This window comes from Aspergillus multicolor, assembly GCF_047715735.1.
Source record: "Aspergillus multicolor strain CBS 133.54 unplaced genomic scaffold BDW74scaffold_25, whole genome shotgun sequence".
NCBI lineage: Eukaryota > Fungi > Ascomycota > Eurotiomycetes > Eurotiales > Aspergillaceae > Aspergillus > Aspergillus multicolor.
In genome coordinates this window covers 147,976-165,762 of record NW_027395976.1, presented here as the reverse complement: position 1 = coordinate 165,762, position 17,787 = coordinate 147,976, and the positions used below count along the sequence as shown (strand labels likewise).

The window sequence follows — 17,787 nt, the reverse complement described above, 5'->3', positions numbered from 1 at the left end:
CGCCAGGCGTCGTGCCCCTATCCCGTAGCCGGAGTCACTCGGATAGTGGACGTCGGCGAGTCAGCGATGAGATCGTCATTGTACCTCAAGGAACACCAATGAGAGGGGCAAGATCGGAGAGACGAACCCGATCGACGGCACGGACACATCTCCCGAGGAGGAAGCTGGAAGAGGGAAAAGGTACACAGTGCGAGTCAAGGATTCAGGGAAACAGCAGGCAGCCTTGTGGGGCCACTTTTTCTCCCAGTGACATCACCACAAAATCACTCATCTCATCTCATCTCCCTTCTCTCGCGGCCATGGCATATTCCACTTCATCCCATTACAGACTTCTGCCAGAGAATGGTTCAAGCGCAGAACAGGGCCGAGACCATCTCGTCCGAAGACTGGGCGCACACCAGCTACTCCGCCGCCCACAGCCTGCACGACGGCCATCATGAGACCGGTGTGCGGGTGTTGGGTGAGTTTGACCAGCAATTGTCGCCAACGAACTCCTTCTTGGAAGATACTGATGTTGAGAATCGATAGAGGACGGTCGGCTGAACATCAACCTCACTCCGCACCAACCATGGCTCCAGCGAATTGTCCGTCATACGAAAGAACACCCGTACCCGCGAGACTCCGTACATCGGCAGCATTCCACCGCGTCCTTCACCCCGACTCAAGAAGAGGAACACTACCCACTCCGTTTGAACATTGTAATTCAAGTTGTCGGGTCTCGGGGCGATATCCAGCCTTTTCTCGCGATCGGAAAACAGCTCAAAAGGCACGGTCATCGCGTCCGCCTCGCAACACATCTCTCGTTTCGGGAGCCGGTCGAGAAGGAGGGGCTTGAGTTTTTCAACATTGGCGGAGACCCTGCGGAGCTCATGGCGTTTATGGTCAAGAATCCAGGACTTATGCCGGATCTTCGGACAATACGGAGCGGAGCGATTCGGATGCGACGGAGAGAGATGAAGGCTATATTCACGGGTTGCTGGAGGTCGTGCTTTGAGACGGGCGATGGGACGGGCATCGATCACCATGTCAAGGACAATCCCGATCCATTGAGTGAGGATCAGGACGTGGATTACCGGAGCCTGCCGTTCGTTGCGGACGTAATTATCGCGAACCCTCCGAGTTTTGCGCATCTGAGTTGTGCGGAAAAGATGGGTGTTCCATTGAATATGATGTTTACGTGAGTCTGACTTTATCGGTCGGTTTTGGGGTATACAAGCTGATGGTGGTAGAATGCCCTGGTCCGCGACGCAAGCTTTTCCGCATCCCTTGGCGAATGTGCAGTCGCAGCACACAAAGCCCTCTGTGGGCAACTTCGCGTCATACGCTATTGTCGAGATTATGATGTGGGAAGGGCTCGGAGATCTGATAAATCGGTTTCGAAAACGAGAACTCGGGCTGGACCCGTTGGACGCGATTCGAGCCCCGAGTATTGCTCACCGGCTGCAGGTTCCGTATACATACCTATGGTACGCTCGCAGCAGAAACACATTTGGACCTAGAACAAGACTGACTTTATCAGGTCACCCGCCCTCCTTGAGAAGCCCCTCGACTGGGGCAGCAACATCGACGTTGTCGGCTTCTCGACCCTTCCAGGCGCGCAAGGCTACGAACCTCCAGAAGACTTGGACAAGTTCCTTAAGTCTGGCCCGGCTCCAATATACATCGGCTTCGGATCTATTGTCGTTGACGACCCCAAAGAACTAACAAGCATTGTCTTTGAAGCGGTGCACAAGACTGGCGTCCGCGCGGTGATCTCAAAAGGCTGGGGAAACATCGGTGCCGATCAAGCTGCGTCCGACTCGATTATGATGATAGACAAGTGTCCGCACGACTGGCTTTTCCAACATGTCAGCTGCGTTGTACATCACGGTGGCGCCGGTACGACGGCTGCGGGACTGACGCTTGGCAAGCCTACTATCATTGTCCCCTTCTTCGGCGATCAGACATTCTGGGGCTCAATTGTTTCAAGAGCTGGAGCTGGGCCGGATTCAATTCCTTACAAGAGACTTGACGCGGATAAGCTGGCCGAGGCAATCAAAGTTGCGCTGAAAGACGATACCAAAAAGAAGGCGGAAGAAATCGGGGAGCAGATGCGGTCTGAGCAGGGTGCTCGCAATGCGGTATGCAGCTTCTATCGCCATCTCGATGTGGAGAGCTTACGGTGTTCGCTCTGCCCGCATCGGCCCGCCGTCTGGTGGGTGAAGCATTCGCATATCAAGCTCAGTGCGTTTGCGGCGACCGTTCTTGTTGAAACGGGACTCGTTAAGCCACATGATCTTGTCTTGTACTGACACCTCACCCTCCTCGTCTGTCTAAGCTAACAACTGGCTAGGTATCGGTCAAAGGAATACGACACAAGCCGCGACCCAAAAGGTCCACTCACCGCAGGCGCAGAGGTACTCTACGGCGTCATTACCGACTTTGTCGCTGCCATGGCTGCAATGCCTACGGATATGGCGGAGATGTTCCGTGGAAACCACCGACATGGTCGAAGACATTCTAAAGGACATTTAAAGCACGGGAAGCAACCGCCGTCGCCCGTTCGGAGGTGGAAAAAGGAGCATTATGGACAGCGCAATGTGGAATCCGAAGTCGACTCGAGCAACGAGAGCCAGAGCCAACGCCCTCGCGAGAGCTCTGAAGCTGAGAATAATTCGCTCAATGGGACGAACAACGATGCGGCGAGTAGCACTGCGTCATCCTCACTAACATATGCGTCCGTGAGAGAGGAAGCGTCGCACGCATCCCAAACCAACGTCCCAAACATAAATACCCCTTCCAATGCTAGCGACGATACAGAGAGTACAGATGATGCTGATATCGGAGTCGCCGCGCACCCTGTCATCTCAAAGGCGCCCACGAATGAAGATATCACCGACGAGATGAAAAATCTGAGCCTAGAAAATACACTTCGCCGGCAGCAAACGCGAGATAAATCAATCGACACTCGCGAAGTCCTTACGGATGCTCGGTACCACATTGTCCGGGCCGGGAAGCACATACTCGACTGGATACTCTTACTTCCGACGGACTTGACGCTGAGTTTTTCGAAGGGGTTTCACAACGCGCCGAAACTGTATCACGACAACATGGTCCAGGAGACACCGACAGTCCGGGGCATGAGGGGCGGGCTACGGGCTGCTGGAACGGTAAATCTATTGTCCAATATTCATGGCCTTTGCGCGCAGTCAAGCTGACCATTGGTAGGAATTCACACAAGAACTATATCAGGGCGTCACCGGTATCGTAACTCAGCCAAAGCACGGTCGCAAAGAATCTGGGACGAAAGGAATGCTCAAAGGCGTAGGCAAGGGCGCCGGTGGTGTTATCCTTAAGCCAATTGCTGGTACGATTGCCCTTCGACAATATTTGTGTTTGTGCTATACTCACTGTCCACTAGGACTTTGGGGCCTCGCTGGGTACCCACTCGAGGGACTACACAAGACGCTCCGAAACAGCTTATCAAGGAGCAAGATTCGCGATATACTCTCTTCGCGCATCCAGCAAGGTTTAGGCGAAATGGTCGCGGCGACACCGGAAGAACGAGCAGCGGTAATTGAACGATGGAATGATATCCAGAAGCAAGAGGAGACGAACGGACATGCATGATACCCGATATATTTCCTGCTTTTAATGCTATTTGCGCTATATTTTCACTTTACCTTTTCTCAGTTCCCATCGACAAAAGTCACATCGCCACCCTGCAAGCTCACCCGCGTGGCATACATCGCCCTCCCGCCCGACGGATCTTCGTTGTTGATGTTCGCGTGGAACACAAACTTTGTCCCATCGGCTGAGATATCCGCACCGCCAGGACCACTCAGAGGCCCAACATTGCTTGGGTCGCCCGGCGCCACGACCCGACCGCGACGAGTATACGGGCCGGCAACGGACGGGGCCGTCGCATACTTGGAGTCATAGTCCGGGCTGTTGAACATGTGCGACGAATAGAAAAGGTAATAGACGCCGTCGGCTTTAACGACGCTGGGTGCTTCGACCAGCGGCCCGTCGCTGTCGTCGCGGTCGATCAATGTCGCTGCGTCGCCCACTTTCGTGTACCCGTCGTCTTCGACTTCTTGCAGGACGAGCGGCGTGGGGTGGTAGTTCTCGTCGCCTTCGGTGTTCAACGCACTTCCGTCGACTTTGTACGCGACATAGAGTGTTCCATCGTCGTCGCGGAAGCCTGATGCGTCGATTGCGCCGCCTTGATCGAGTGGGCAGGCCCAGGCGTCGTCTCCACCAACTGGTGTATACGGGCCTTCGATTGCGGAGGATGTCGCCACACCAAGACAATGTCGTCGTTCGTCTGCGCGGGGGATGGCCGAATAGTACATCACGTATTGGCCGTCGGCCTACTTGGTTAGTCCACCAACTACTGACGATGGCTGTCGCTGGAGCAGTACTTACCCGCTGGAAAACATCAGGCGCCCAGGGCTGGGGGTCGTCAGCCACCCAATCAAAATACGGCCCAGGCAAAGCATCATGGTCCTCAAGGAAATCCCAGTTATCAGAATCAGAAGAGTGTGCGACTTGAACATTGCGGCCGCCCGAGGTCGTCGCAAAGGCGTACCACCCGTCAGGGGTCTCGATGATGGCCGGGTCGGCGAAGTCGCGGTTGAGGACGCGAACTGGTTCTGCGGCTGAGAAAGTGGACCCGAGGGTCAGGGAGAGCAAGAGAAGTGCTGAAGCTGGAGCTTGGACTTGAACCTGCACCATGATGAGTGTCTTTCTTTCTTTTTTCTTCTGTTTTATGATGATAGACTAGAGTTCAGGGGCGCACCTGTCAGCGAGCAGCGAGTTATACCCTTTTCCTCCAGCTGTATATTGCTTTTGCGATGTCCAACACAGAATCATAGATTCTCATTCAATATTCAAGAGAACAACGTCATCGTGTCCATCTTGCCTACATCGAGTCTAATGCTGCGCGATCGACGGGCTGTACAGCTGGTGCTTGGCTGACGCTGGACCCTGCTGCCCCTAGTCCACCCGCTAAGCCTTTCCCAGCGATGGTCTGTGGTCCCAGGAGCAGCACAGCCACAGCAGCTTACGGCAGCCGAGCTTCTTAATGAGGCCCCATCCCGCGCCTGCCCCTCCTCAGCCTCATCTCTCTCTCGCTTTCTCCTCTTCTGCGATCCATCCATCGCGTCCTTCGTTCTTTCGCTTTGACATCGCTATTTTTATCGTCTTATTGTTTATAGTTGCAGCATGTCCTATCCGCCGCCCAACTACGGCCACGGCCATCCGCAGTACAACCAACCCCCGCCTCCGCAAGGCTACCCCGCCCAGGGTCCCTACCCTCCCTCCTCCTATCCCGCACCCGGACCCTCGCACGGCCATCCCATCCAAGCCCCCTACGGCATTCCCAGCGGCGGCAATCCCGCACCCCCAGGAAACCCAGGCGGATACCCATCGCCAGCATCGCATCCCTCACAATCGCCGTACCAGCCGCCGCCCGCCCAATACCAGGGGTACCCGCCGCAGCCAGGCCATCCTGCCCAACCGCCATACCAGCAGGGGCACCCCGCCCCATACACCCAAGCACCTCCCCCCTGGGGCGCTGCTCCCCCGCCTGCACCCTATGGCACACCACCCCCTCCTCACGGCGCGCCCTACCCCCCGCAAGGCGGCTACCCTCCTCAGGGATACCCGCCGCAAGGATACCCACCTGGACCACCTCCAGGAGCATACGGTGCACCAGGGGGATACCCGCCCGCGGCACCTGTCCCCGCCCCTCCCTCGCTAGGCTACGACCCTGACCAGCGCGCGTCCGGCGACGCAAGCAAAGAGGCCGATGCCCTGCGCAAGGCAATGAAAGGATGGGGCACAGACGAGAAGACGCTCATCGATGTGCTGGCAAAACCGGACCCACTGCACATGGCGCTGATCCGACAAACATACATGCAGCGGCACGGGCGGAACCTGGAGAACGATTTGAAGAGTGAACTCTCCGGAGACTTCGAGATCATTATGCTCTCTCTCGCTGCGGGGCCGTTGGGTCAGGATATCGCGTACCTTTGCGACGCGATGAGCGGTATTGGAACCGACGAGACAGCCATCAATGAGGTGCTGATTGGCCGCTCGAACGCCGACCTCCGCGCTATTAAGTACGGCTATGTCCAGCGGCACAACAAGGCGCTTGTCGACGATATCAAGAGCGATCTATCGGGTAAAACAGAGAAGTTCTTCCTCATGCTGCTTAACGCCGCGCGCCCCGAGCGCGGGACATACTTTGACCAGGCGAGCGTCGACAAAGACGTGCACGAGCTGCATCTCGCGACGAACGCAAAGACCGGCACCGACGAGCTCGGCGTCGCGGCTGTGTTCCTCGGCGCGAGCGACCAGAAACTCGCCGCCGTCTCGGCCGCCTTCGAGTCCAAGTACCACATCTCGCTCGAGAAGACGATCAAGGATGAATTCAGCGGGCATCTAGAGAAAGCGCTCCTTGCGATCCTCGCGCGCTCAAAGGACCCGCTTAAGTTTGATGTCGAGACGATGCTGCATATTGTGCCGCCGGGCGGCGCGAAGGCCGATATCAAGAGGTTGATTTACTGGGTTGTGCGGTTGCATTGGAACCCGCCGTACCTAGTGCAAGTTAAGGAGGCGCTGCAGGTGAGGACGGGGAGTGACTTTGGACGGAGGATTCGCGGGGCTCTGCCGACTGGGGATTTGGCGGACGCTGTTCTGAGGGTGTGGTCTTAGGCCTCGAGTCTAATTGTGCTTTTATTTCTTTTCCATTCGCGTTGATATCATTTGGATTTTGGTTACGTTGTATGTACGGATGGATGGATGGAGGAGGTAGTATGACTGGACTGGATGTATGTATGTAACGACTCATGATCTAGCTTATGCATCCTCTATCATATCGAATCATATCATGTCGAAACTTCCAACTCCAAGCACCTAAAAAGCACAAAACAAAACACGCTATGCGACATAAGATATATATATACATATCAGTACATCAACTCAGGTAGCAACCGGCACCGCAGCCGCAACCTTCAGCCCCAGCCGCTGCGCATACTGCCGTCCACGGATGGTAATAGACTTTGCCGGACTTGGGCTCTGCGTTTGCGTTTGCAGCTGGCCCTGGCTATGGCTCCGCGCAAGAGGCTTCCCCGGCTTGGAGACATGCTTGTGAATGTGGATGTGCACAGGGATATGACTGGCGCTGGCGTTTTTGGTCGCCATGTGTGTGAGGGATGGTCTCTCGGCTTTTGCCGTGGTGGTAGAAGGCTCAGAAGTACCAGTATTGGATGGAGGGGCTGGTGGGGAGGTCCCGGGTGTAGGCGAAGGAGGGTTCCCATGAGGTAGTGAGGATGGGGTTGAGTTCCGCCGGCGAACGAGACCACGGACTGCGCCGACGAGCTTCTCCTTCATCCAGACGGGGCTGGAGGGGGTGCTGGATGAGGCCGGTGTGCTCCTCGGAACTGGCGTCCCAACCTCGGACACCGACACAGCAGGGACGGATGTGTGAGACCTAGCGGGAAGAACAATTTCCTCCTCCTCAACACTAGGCGAGTCCTCGTCGTCGGCATCATCACATTCAAATACCTCGGTATGGACATCCCTGTTCCCATCCATATCGATATCAACATCTTCGCATCCAGCAAAGAGAACCTCCCCTTTTCCAAAGTCATAATCCCCATACATATCGTCATCATCGTCACTATCGCTCTCAAGGACGTCCTCGAGGTATCTCTTCATATCAGCCTGCGCTTCGATCCACGAGCGCATGAGGAGGCTGTGGTGGCCTAGGCACCGGCGGAGATCGGGCTCGGGGGTTGAGGCCTCGACGTCAAGCTTTTGCTTGGAGAGGGTTACAAGGCGGGCTGAGGCGGTGTCTGGCCGAGTTGGTAGGGAGGGATTGGGATCGGAATTGGTGTTGGGGTTTAGGTTTGAGGGTCTGGCTGTCGTGGTCGTGGCCATTCCGGCGGCGAGGATGGGCGGGATGCGTGTGTTGCGTTTCGGGGGGTAGGAGTTGGAATTGGAGGTGGAGGTGGAGGTGTAGAAGGGGGGTGTGGGTGTGACGAGGAAGGCTGGGGGGTTCATTTTGAATGTCGAGGTCGATTGAAGATTTTGGTCGTGGTGGTAGTGGTGAGGTGTAGAGGTTGAGGTTGACTGGTGGATGACGGTGGTATGATGCGAATGCGAAGAGAAAGAGGTAGAATATGTCCAGTAGAAGGTAACGACTTGTCAAAATGATAGAACAAACACTCAATGCCTGTCTCCATGTGCTTGTCTTTTCCTCAACCCATTCAGGAAATGAGAGCGCTTTATACCATCAACACTCTGTGCGTCTAAACCTTCGCATCGGCCGATCCAAGACTAGGTAAGCCAATCCATCCTGCCGATATGCACTTGTGGCATGACGAAAGCTAAAGCACACGCCAGCGCGGATCCCCCGGCTCCCGACGAATGATCGCGCATATCGGCCTGATCTAGCGCCCTCGCCACGGCTGACCATGTCAGCGTCAGAGTATATTGCGTTGCCTTGGCCGCTTGCTGTGGTCTAGAGCTGCGGGGCGGCTATTGTAGGCTGGCTGCAAGGGTGGCGAGGGGTTCTGGCCTGGTGCCGTCATTGACTTTCTACCTACCGGGAGGGATCTGGACTCTCGCAAGACGGCGATGTTGATTTGTGGATGGGTGAAATAAGCTTGGTTTTTGGGTGGGTGATCCGTGGGTTGAGCTGGGTGATAAGGGGGTTCCGTGGTTGAGGTGGGTTGAGGGTCTTTGTCTAGATTAAGATAGGGCTAGATTTGATGATAGCATGGATTAGATTAATTAGTCAAGTAGAGCGAGGATCGCGTCATATCATATCAGGTAAGAAAGTAAGGCCAGTCCCATCAACCACAGCGACGCCTGCTGTATAGCCATCCCACCCCCGTTCTCCCCGTCATCACCATCACTGCCACTCTTCTTCAGCTTACGAGCGGTGACATTGCCCACCCATGCGTTCCAGTTTGTGTAGTTCCCGGGACAAGTATCCGCAATACTCTTCCCCTTCATCTGCGCCAGAAGCTCTCCGTCTCGGGACAACGTCACCTCCACCTCCCCAGTTCGATCATCGAACGGAACCGACCCATGATACACACCCTCCCCTCCATCAGGTGTATCACTCCAGTCAGCACTCTTATTCACGCCCCCAATGGCGACTTTAACATCCGCCCATCCATCCAGCACCGCAGAAAAAAACACCTTATCCTGCAGCACATCCCCCGGACTCATAAGAACTTGATGCGAGCTCTCGCTATTCCCGCTCGTCTTGCCAGAGTTGCATTTATCCGACGGCGAAAGTCGGTACCAAACGCTCAGATTCTCATCTTCAACCTCCGCCTTGCCCTTCCTCTCTTTAAACTGCTTAATCAGAAAAGGCAGCGTACTCCTCCACCCATCATGCGGCATATCAGCAACATAATCAAACGGCGCACCCTCCTTAACAACTCCCGTCGCATTACTCCTCACAGGCCCGATATAGTGGCTCTCGCCGTAGTCGTTCCAGGTGAGGATCTCGACGTACTCGGGGTCCAGCTGCAGGACCTGTTCCCACCGGTCATACCACAGATCATCCCCGCGCCACACCCAATTCTTGTTGAATTGGCGGAGATTTGTGTAGAACCAGGGACTAACGGGCATGATATACGCCTTATCCCCAGTGTCACTAGTGTTCGAGCGTAGATAGGACATGTAATCCTCATCCATGGTGGTATTCATCTTCTCATCGCCATACGGCCACGCCTCCCAACTCATCAGCCCATCAATAGCCGGAACCGACGAAGCCCGTCTCGGCCCAATAGACGTCCAATCCGGTATAAATGCACAGCACGTATCGTTGCCCACGACCTTCCCAACACTCCTCTTAATATCGCTCCAATCATTCGCCGCCTCAAAACCCTCGAATGTACTAACGAGCGCCTTTCCATCGGAATGTCGGAAGTATGCGTCGTGGCTTATATAGTTCTGCAGCAGCGAGATGACCTGGTCTTTTGGCCAGTGCCCGTCGCCTGAGTAGTCGAGGGAGAAGAAGAGCTTGAAGTCTAGCTCTGCGGCGACGGTGAAGGCGTTGCGGAAGGAGATGGGGTTTTCGTCTTGTCCGAAGCCGGCGTTCAATGCGAAGGCGTCGATGGACGAGGCTTTTGCGAGGGTCATGTCCGACGCCCAGTCGGAGAGGGTGTAGTTTTCTGTGTTGGCGATCTGGAAGGTTAGCTTGAGGCCGTTTGAGATGATGGGTTTGGGGTGGGAGGGCAGGCAGGTACCATGAAATGGGCGAAGACGGCTTTTGCTTGGATGCAACGAGGCAGACTTGAGGCTAACAGAGCCAGCATGGGGAGACCCCATGCTCGAAGAGGTGACATTTTTGTTAAGATGAACAGCCGTTATGTCATATGGTAATCGTAGAGTATTCTCTATCAAAAAAGAACAACAGACAAAAAAGGCATCAAAATCAAAACTTAACAATATCTACTGTTCGAAGGACATCCACGATACTAATACCCGCAAGCCATATCCTCCTACTCATCCCACTCCTACATCACAGAAAACTATCTATTTGGCAAACTCGGCGCGCCATTAGACGATGCTTACGAACGCTCATGGATGAGACAGGTTTCTAGGAAGTGATATTCAGGAGATACCCGAGGATCCCATTCGCCTGCTGCAAGGATGGCGTTTGATATGGATGCTAAAGTTGAACTAGTTCGCTGTACTGAAGTGGATTATTGGGGATATGTCAGATCTGATATGGGATGCGTTGGCTCCGTCAGCTGTGCGGGTGTGCCCCGATACTGAGACATAGTCTCACAGCGAACGTCTTTTTGCTCCAACGCGAAACTTAGGGACTATTTTTAGTGAGTTATAGGAGGATTGGGTATTTTTTACTTGGAGGGTGTAGATAAGAGATCGGTTAACCTATGGATAACTGAGGCTCTGGGGAGGGTGGGTGGACGCTCAGCACGGACTTTAGACCGCTATCTGTAGAGGCGATAAAACACAGACTCGCAAGCATGGCTGATGCGCGACATAATACCGCAGTTTACTGAGTTTGCTCTGAGAAATTATGGGATTCTTACCAATTGGATGCCATGGTGTTTGTGTCTGTTGAAGGAACCGCCCCCTTGCCTCGCGACTGCATAGTCCAAATCCTACGTTCGTTAGAACGAACTGCCGAGTTCTCGGCGCCGTACATATCGTATTGTCTCTAAGCTTTCTCGGGCTTGCCTGAGAGAACTACTCCGTAAGCGATCGGTCCGTCGGAGGCTGAAGAGGCTTGAGCCTTGGACAGCTGATCCCGGCGGTGGCCTCCCACTTTGATTCGCAGCCCTAATCAACGTCGCCATCGCTTTGTGGCCTTCAAGCCGCCTTGGAATCCGATTTCCGGGTGTTTCAGAAATAGCTGTCCAATGGACATGGTCTCAATCTTAAATGTTTATCTTCGAAGTAATCGTACCCGACCCGGTGCAGCCTACCTAGCAATGGCGGCGAGGAGCACCACTGGCAAGACGCTGCAGTTGAGCGATGGAAGATATTAACCCAGGCCACTATTCTGTAAGGCATGACCTCCGCCACTCAATAAGAGTTTTGTATACCCGTAGACGTGTAGGTGCGATTTATCGCAATTTGGTCCGTGGCTTGAGTGGCTTCCGGCCGAGTATAGCCCTAGGTAAGCCATCGCCGACCGGCATCCAAATTGTCGCTATACCAGTTCGGCCGGCAAGTCCGACTATGAAGCGAAGCCCAACCAGTAAATATTATTTCCCCAGAGTTCGGGGCCTGCAACACCAGGTCTAATAGAACTTAGCTCTTCTTGTTTACGCAGTCCGTCGACCGACACTCGTATACCAGATCATCTCATGACCTTTTTCTAGTTTCGGCGAGCAAGCCGTTCGAAAATACTAGTAAGACCTTTAGATTCCCTACTAGCAAAACGGTTCTCATAAAAACAAGAGCCATTGTACTAGAGTAGATCAAATGTCAGATCCGGATCGCCCGGTGACAGCCGAATCGACCCGACAAATCGCCACCCGAATCGCCCCGGAAAGAGAGACATTAGGCGACCAACGCACTAACTTTGGAACACTTGACTTGACGCCTGGATCGTGCACGAGCTCTGTTCCATGGGAAGCATTGATCCAAGGTCCAAGGGCTTCGTGTTCAACCTAAACCAACTTGATGAGATTCCGGGTGAAAAGGTCGAGAGATACAGATGCATATATATTTCTAGTCTAGGCTTATGCTGATCCACGTTTACAGCGATCTGACGATCAGATCATACCTTACACGCGCTTCCCTCGGTCTCAACGACCGAGACCAATTCACCATTCCTGGAGTCTACTAGAAAGATCACCGTCGAGCACCTCTGACCCGACATTCCGGAAGACGCCCGAGACCTCTCATCTGGGCAAGGTCTATGGAGACGGATGACGTCACCACTTGAAACACAGCCCTCGGCGCCCCGTGTAGCGGCATTATTCATTATTGACGAATGAGTATCATGACTATAATGCATTAATATTACATATAACTGCTATTCTAACGTAATTCCCGGGCGATCCATACTTCCCGACCAATCCGGAGTTTCCCCGACAAACTCAACGCGTATATTACCTTTAAGTTTAAACAACCACCATGCCACGAAAAGCGCGTAAAATAACTCGAAACTTGGTTAAGCAAGAGGGCAGAATTTAATACATAATATAAGATTTAAAAAATGGAAAATTTTAAAAAATCACGCCCGCAGCGCGTGCATATAATATTCCTCTGAATACTCTTCGCGGAAGACTTTAGGGTTAATAATTTTAATAAAAACTCTGTAACCACTAGTATAGGCTATCCCTATACCAGGAAGAAGTATTAATTATATAAATTATATTACTTAATATCCGCGGAGCGGCCCCTAAGCCCTGCAAAGTACGCGAAATAGCATAAATAATCCTGGATGCTTTCTTAACGCCATATCCGCCTATTAAAAAAATTAGGTAACAAAGTTTACTAAGAGACATCTTAAAGTTAAATCCAGGTTTACTTAAAAGATTAATTACTAAAGAGTATTATATAAAGACCCTAAAGTAATTAGCCCATGGTTTGCTAAGCTAAAGCATGTTAAAGTTTAGTATAGTATATATAAAGAAGATATTTATAACTTTAATAAAACCGGGTTTGCTATAGGCCTAATTATAATAACAAAGGTAATATTTTAAGTGGAAATGCCTGGAAAACCATGGCTTATACAGCTAGGCAATTAGGAATAGGTTATAACTATTAAATATGTTAATTCTAGGGGCTTCTTAATTCCCTTAACCATTATTTTTAAAGAAAAGCACCATATTAAAAAATGGTTTAAGGAATTATCTCTTCCTGTATCATGAAGAATTAAAGTTAGTAATAATAAATAAATAATAGATATAATAGGCCTTTGCTAGCTTATAAATTACTTTATTCCTGCTGTACAGGCGCGGAGAAGGGGGGGGGGTGTAAGGCCCATGACATTGTACATAGCCCTTCCACAAGAACTTAGAGATATCCGCGGAGGATCCTCCGCGGATAGGCTGAGTCAGCACCCATGCTGACTCAGCGCGCACAGAGGATAACGTAATTCCCGGTCGGTCGGTTCTTCCCGATCGGTCAGTCGTTTTCCCCAACAAACTCATCGCGTATCCTGCCTTTGTTTTTAATCAACCACCATGCCACCAAAAGCGCGTAAAAAGAATTAAAATTTAGTTAAGCAAGAGGGCAGAATTGCCTGCGTAATATAAGATTTAAAAAATAGAAAATACTTAAAAATTGCGCCCGCAGCGCGTGCATATAACATTCCTATGAATATGCTTAGAGGAAGACTGGAGGGCCGACAAAGTTAAGCAGAACTTTGTAATCCCAGGCACTGACTCTCCCTACAGCAAGAAGAGGTTTTAATAGCGTGGATAGTATTACTTAATATACATGGAGCAGCCCCTAAGCCCTGTAGAGTTTGTGAGATGGCCTAAATTATTCATAATGCTGGTTTCTTAGCGCCGTATCCGCCCATTGGAAAGAACTAGGTAACAGAGTTTACGAAGAGGCGCCCTGAAGTTAAATCCAGGTTTGCTTGAAGGATTAATTATTAAAGAGCTTTATATGAAGATCCTAAGTTAATTAGCTAATATTTTGATAAGCTATAGCGTGTTAAAGTTAAGCATGGAATACTTAATAAAGATATTTATAATTTTGATGAAACTGGGTTTGCTATGGGGCTTATTGCAACTATAAAGGTGGTAGCTCGAGCGGAGATGCCTGGCAAGCCATGGATTATACAGCCAGGTAATTGGGAATGGGTTACAACTATTAAATACGTTAATTTAACGGGTTGGTTAATCCCCTTCACCATTATTTTTAAAGGAAAGCGCCATATTGAGGGATGGTTCGAGGAATATTCTCTCCCTACGGCCTGGAGAATCGAAGTTAGTGATAATGGGTGGACTATGGATGCAATAGGCCTTCGCTGGCTTTAAAAATGCTTTATCCTAGCTATACAAGGGCGGAGGACGGGGGGGTACTCCCTCCTAGTTCTGGACAGGCACGGAAGCCACCTGACGCCTGCCTTTAACTCTGCTTGCAAGGAGAATAATATAGTACTATTTTACATGCCTCCTTATTCATCTTACCTCCTGCAACCTCTTGATGTTGGTTGTTTTGGTCCCTTAAAGCGCGCTTATGGGGGGATTATTAAGTAAAAAGGGCGCCTGGGATTTAATATTATTAACAAGCTGGATTTCTTAAAGGCCTATCCAGAAGCACATGAGAAGGTCTTTACCAAGGAGAATATTTAAAGCGGATTTAGGGTAACTAGGATAGTTCCCTATTCTCCCGCTGTAGTACTTAATAAGTTAAAGTTAAAGCTGTTAACTCCTATACCCCCTCCTAGTAGAGGTAGGGATTTAATTCCTTTTTTACAGCTCTGTACACCCTATACAGTTTGCCAGGTTAATTAAAAGGCTTTATTTGTTAAAAAGCTTCTTAAGGAGGGCTCCCGGAGCCTGTTAACGCCCTTTAAGCAGGCGCTAGATTAATTTATAAAGGGGTGTGAGATGGCCATTTATAATGCCAGCTTGCTGGCTCAGGAAAACGAGGATCTCTGCTTATTTATGGTAAATAATATGTAAAAAAAAGGACGATCTAAGCGATAAATAACACTGACAGACGGCCTCTTAATTTAAGAAGCGCGAGACCTTATTTTATTGAGAAATAATGAAATTTAGGCAGGAAGGGGGGGGTTAAGCGCAAGTGCCCTGCCAGCTTTAACTTAACCTAGTCGCGCCCCACCAAGATGTTTAAGATATAGAGAGCTGGGTTATATAAGAACACATTGTCGCGCTTTTAATGATGTTTTGTATAATTAATTTGAATAAGAATTGGTGGAGTTATCTGAATTCAATGTTCTTTGAGTATTAGGGTTGCTGGGAAAACGACCGACCGATCGGGAAGAACCGACCGACCGGGAATTACGTTACCTGTCCTCCGCGAGGGGAGAGTTTTGATCCTCAGCGTTAATCTTATGATGAAGCCAGTTTCTGGAAAAAGGCTTCTAAACCCTTTTATTCTTATCCTTTTAGGTGTATTACACCCTTTCACACTATTCGCTAACCCCTTCTAAGGCCAAGGACCTTATAGGGGGTTCTTTTTACTAGTTCTGGACAGCCACGGAAGCCACCTAACCCCTGCCTTTAACTTTGCTTGCAAGCAGAATAATATTATACCTATTTACATGCCTTTTTATTTATCTTACCTTCTGCAACCTCTTAATGTTAGTTATTTTGGTCCTTTAAAAAGAGCTTATAATAAGATTATTAAGTAAAAAGGGCGCCTGGGATATAATATTATTAATAAGCTGGATTTCTTAAAGGCCTATCCAGAAGCCCATGAAAAGGTCTTTATTAAAAAGAATATTTAAAGCAGATTTAGGGTAACTAGGCTAGTTTCTTATTCGCCTGCTGTAGTACTTAATAAGCTGCAGCTAAAGTTATTAACGCCTACCCCCCCTTTTAGTAAAGGTAGGGATTTAATCCCTTCCTCGCAGCTTTATATGCCTTACACAGTTTAACAAGTTAAATAAAAAGCTTTTTTTATTAAAAGGCTTCTTAAGAATAATTTTATTAGCCCCTTAACCCCCTTTAAGCAAGCGCTAGATTAATTTATAAAGGGGTGTAAATTAGCTATTTATAACATAACTCTCCTGGCCCAGGAAAACAAGAATCTCCGCTTATTTATAATAAATAACATGTAAAAAAAGGGATATTCTAGGCGTTAAATAATACCTATAAATAGCCTTTTAGTTTAAAAGGCGCGCGACCTTATTTTATTAAGAAATAATAAATTTTAAGCAGGAGGGGGGGGGTTATACCTTAGTGCTCTTCTAGCTTTAGGGTAACCTAAGCGCGCCCTACTAAGGTATATAAGATGCGGAATATAAGGTTATAAAAAAACAAGTTATCGCGCTTTTAATAGTGTTTAATATAATTAATTTAAATAAGGATTTATTAAGCTATAAGAGGTTGAAATTATCAAGCATATAAAAACTCCGGATCGGTCGGGAAGTACGGATCGGTCGGGAAGTACGGATCGCCCGGGAATTACGTTAATCATGCGACTCCAAGATCTCAACATTCAGCCAGCCCGGAAGATCGGTTTTCCTTAGCTCGTTGACGTCGATGTCGTCTGGGGCGAAGACCCTATCGCACATGCTTATTAGCTCACGAACCTAATGGGGTATATACATAAGAAATATGGAGAGAATGAAGATAGCGAACATACTGCATGTAGTGTACTGGAGGGGTCGTTAATGCCGAGTCGAAGTCATCTGGGATCTCGAGGCCTTTGCCTTTGTAGATGTCGCGAATCCTGGCGGACATTGTTGTTAGCTTGAGATCATATCGTATGGCATGAGCGCATGGAAAATTTGAAAGTAATAAGATTTGGCCTATGGTAAAAGAGCGCGTTGTGGAGGGATAATCGACATACTTCTCTGCAAGGCCCTTTCCGCCTCCGAAATGATCGTACGCCGGCACACTCGCGAAGCGGATATCGAAAGTCTGAGATCGGACTAGTTAAAATAAACTCCCCCAGATATGGTTCAGAAATGGGTTTGAAGGACTGACTAGTTCTTTCGTCATTACGGAGTTCTATATTTGTGGACGTGGATTGGTAAGAGTGAGATAGAGGTCACTATCTCAAACTCTTCAGAGAGTGCAAAGAGCTTATAAACTCGTGCTCATGATTTAAAGTTTCTCGATCCATGGATTCATGCTACATGTCAATAGAGTCATTAGTGGAACGGGCTGTACGCATGCGGTGCTTCTTTGAAGCATGTCTGACACGTGCTGATAGGGCTCGAGGGACCTGATCCCTAGAAGAGCATTTTACCGTAAGATGCTACTAATAAGATATGGATGCTAAGCAGATTAGTCGACCTACAAGCATATTCCGTACAGACCCTCGGTATCCATAAGGACACGAGCAGACGGCACTACCTAATGTATATACCAACCGCGGTCGTCCGATCTCGAGCACCATATGCCCTACTCTTACTCAAAAACGAAACCATTCCATAGAGCCAACGGCGTAAACCAGTAGGCTGGATGTATCGAATACTTTGGTCGCAAATAACGCGTCTATCCGCGTACGTCCGATTGGCTTGGTCGATGGTGTATTCGTCTATAAAAGGCCGGAAATATAGGTACGCCAGACAAGCTCGCCGGGAACAGCATTGCAAGTGGACGTTTTCTGGAATTTGGTGCAAACTGAATTGTATGCGGGAGTGGG

General features: G+C 50.1%; 6 protein-coding genes across 6 annotated transcripts; 2 read left to right on the top strand and 4 right to left on the bottom strand.

Annotated features, from left to right (window-relative positions):
- The first annotated feature begins 302 nt into the window (after positions 1-302).
- On the top strand, positions 303-3,792 carry BDW74DRAFT_65044 (putative UDP-glucose,sterol transferase). Its single transcript, XM_073733373.1, has 7 exons — positions 303-460; positions 529-1,177; positions 1,230-1,466; positions 1,520-2,284; positions 2,333-3,149; positions 3,208-3,346; positions 3,401-3,792. Exons 1-7 carry the CDS (start codon positions 343-345, stop codon positions 3,607-3,609), a joined length of 2,934 nt encoding a protein of 977 aa, XP_073580905.1. The 5' UTR covers positions 303-342; the 3' UTR covers positions 3,610-3,792.
- Positions 3,592-5,097, bottom strand: BDW74DRAFT_65069 (glycoside hydrolase family 43 protein). The gene is made up of 2 exons (XM_073733375.1): positions 4,408-5,097; positions 3,592-4,352 (listed from the first exon to the last, which is right to left on the bottom strand). Exons 1-2 carry the CDS (start codon positions 4,714-4,716, stop codon positions 3,669-3,671), a joined length of 993 nt encoding a protein of 330 aa, XP_073580904.1. The 5' UTR covers positions 4,717-5,097; the 3' UTR covers positions 3,592-3,668.
- Position 5,098: 1 nt separating this feature from the next.
- BDW74DRAFT_65046 (annexin) lies at positions 5,099-6,833 on the top strand. Its single transcript, XM_073733374.1, has one exon. It carries the CDS (start codon positions 5,206-5,208, stop codon positions 6,697-6,699), a length of 1,494 nt encoding a protein of 497 aa, XP_073580903.1. The 5' UTR covers positions 5,099-5,205; the 3' UTR covers positions 6,700-6,833.
- On the bottom strand, positions 6,827-8,752 carry BDW74DRAFT_158723 (uncharacterized protein). The gene has a single exon (XM_073725360.1). The coding sequence runs from the start codon at positions 8,047-8,049 to the stop codon at positions 6,967-6,969; it is 1,083 nt and encodes a 360-aa protein (XP_073580902.1). The 5' UTR covers positions 8,050-8,752; the 3' UTR covers positions 6,827-6,966.
- A 1-nt stretch (position 8,753) lies between these two features.
- On the bottom strand, positions 8,754-10,912 carry BDW74DRAFT_158722 (glycoside hydrolase family 71 protein; the record flags this gene model as incomplete). Its single annotated transcript, XM_073725359.1, has 2 exons — positions 10,254-10,912; positions 8,754-10,191 (listed from the first exon to the last, which is right to left on the bottom strand). Coding segments are annotated over exons 1-2 (1,136 nt in total), but the record flags the coding sequence as incomplete, so codon positions are not given.
- A 5,691-nt stretch (positions 10,913-16,603) lies between these two features.
- BDW74DRAFT_181022 (uncharacterized protein) lies at positions 16,604-16,877 on the bottom strand (the record flags this gene model as incomplete). The annotated part of the gene is made up of 2 exons (XM_073729897.1): positions 16,604-16,697; positions 16,780-16,877. The coding sequence occupies 2 exons, from the start codon at positions 16,875-16,877 to the stop codon at positions 16,604-16,606; spliced, it is 192 nt and encodes a 63-aa protein (XP_073580900.1).
- Between the last annotated feature and the right edge of the window lie 910 nt (positions 16,878-17,787).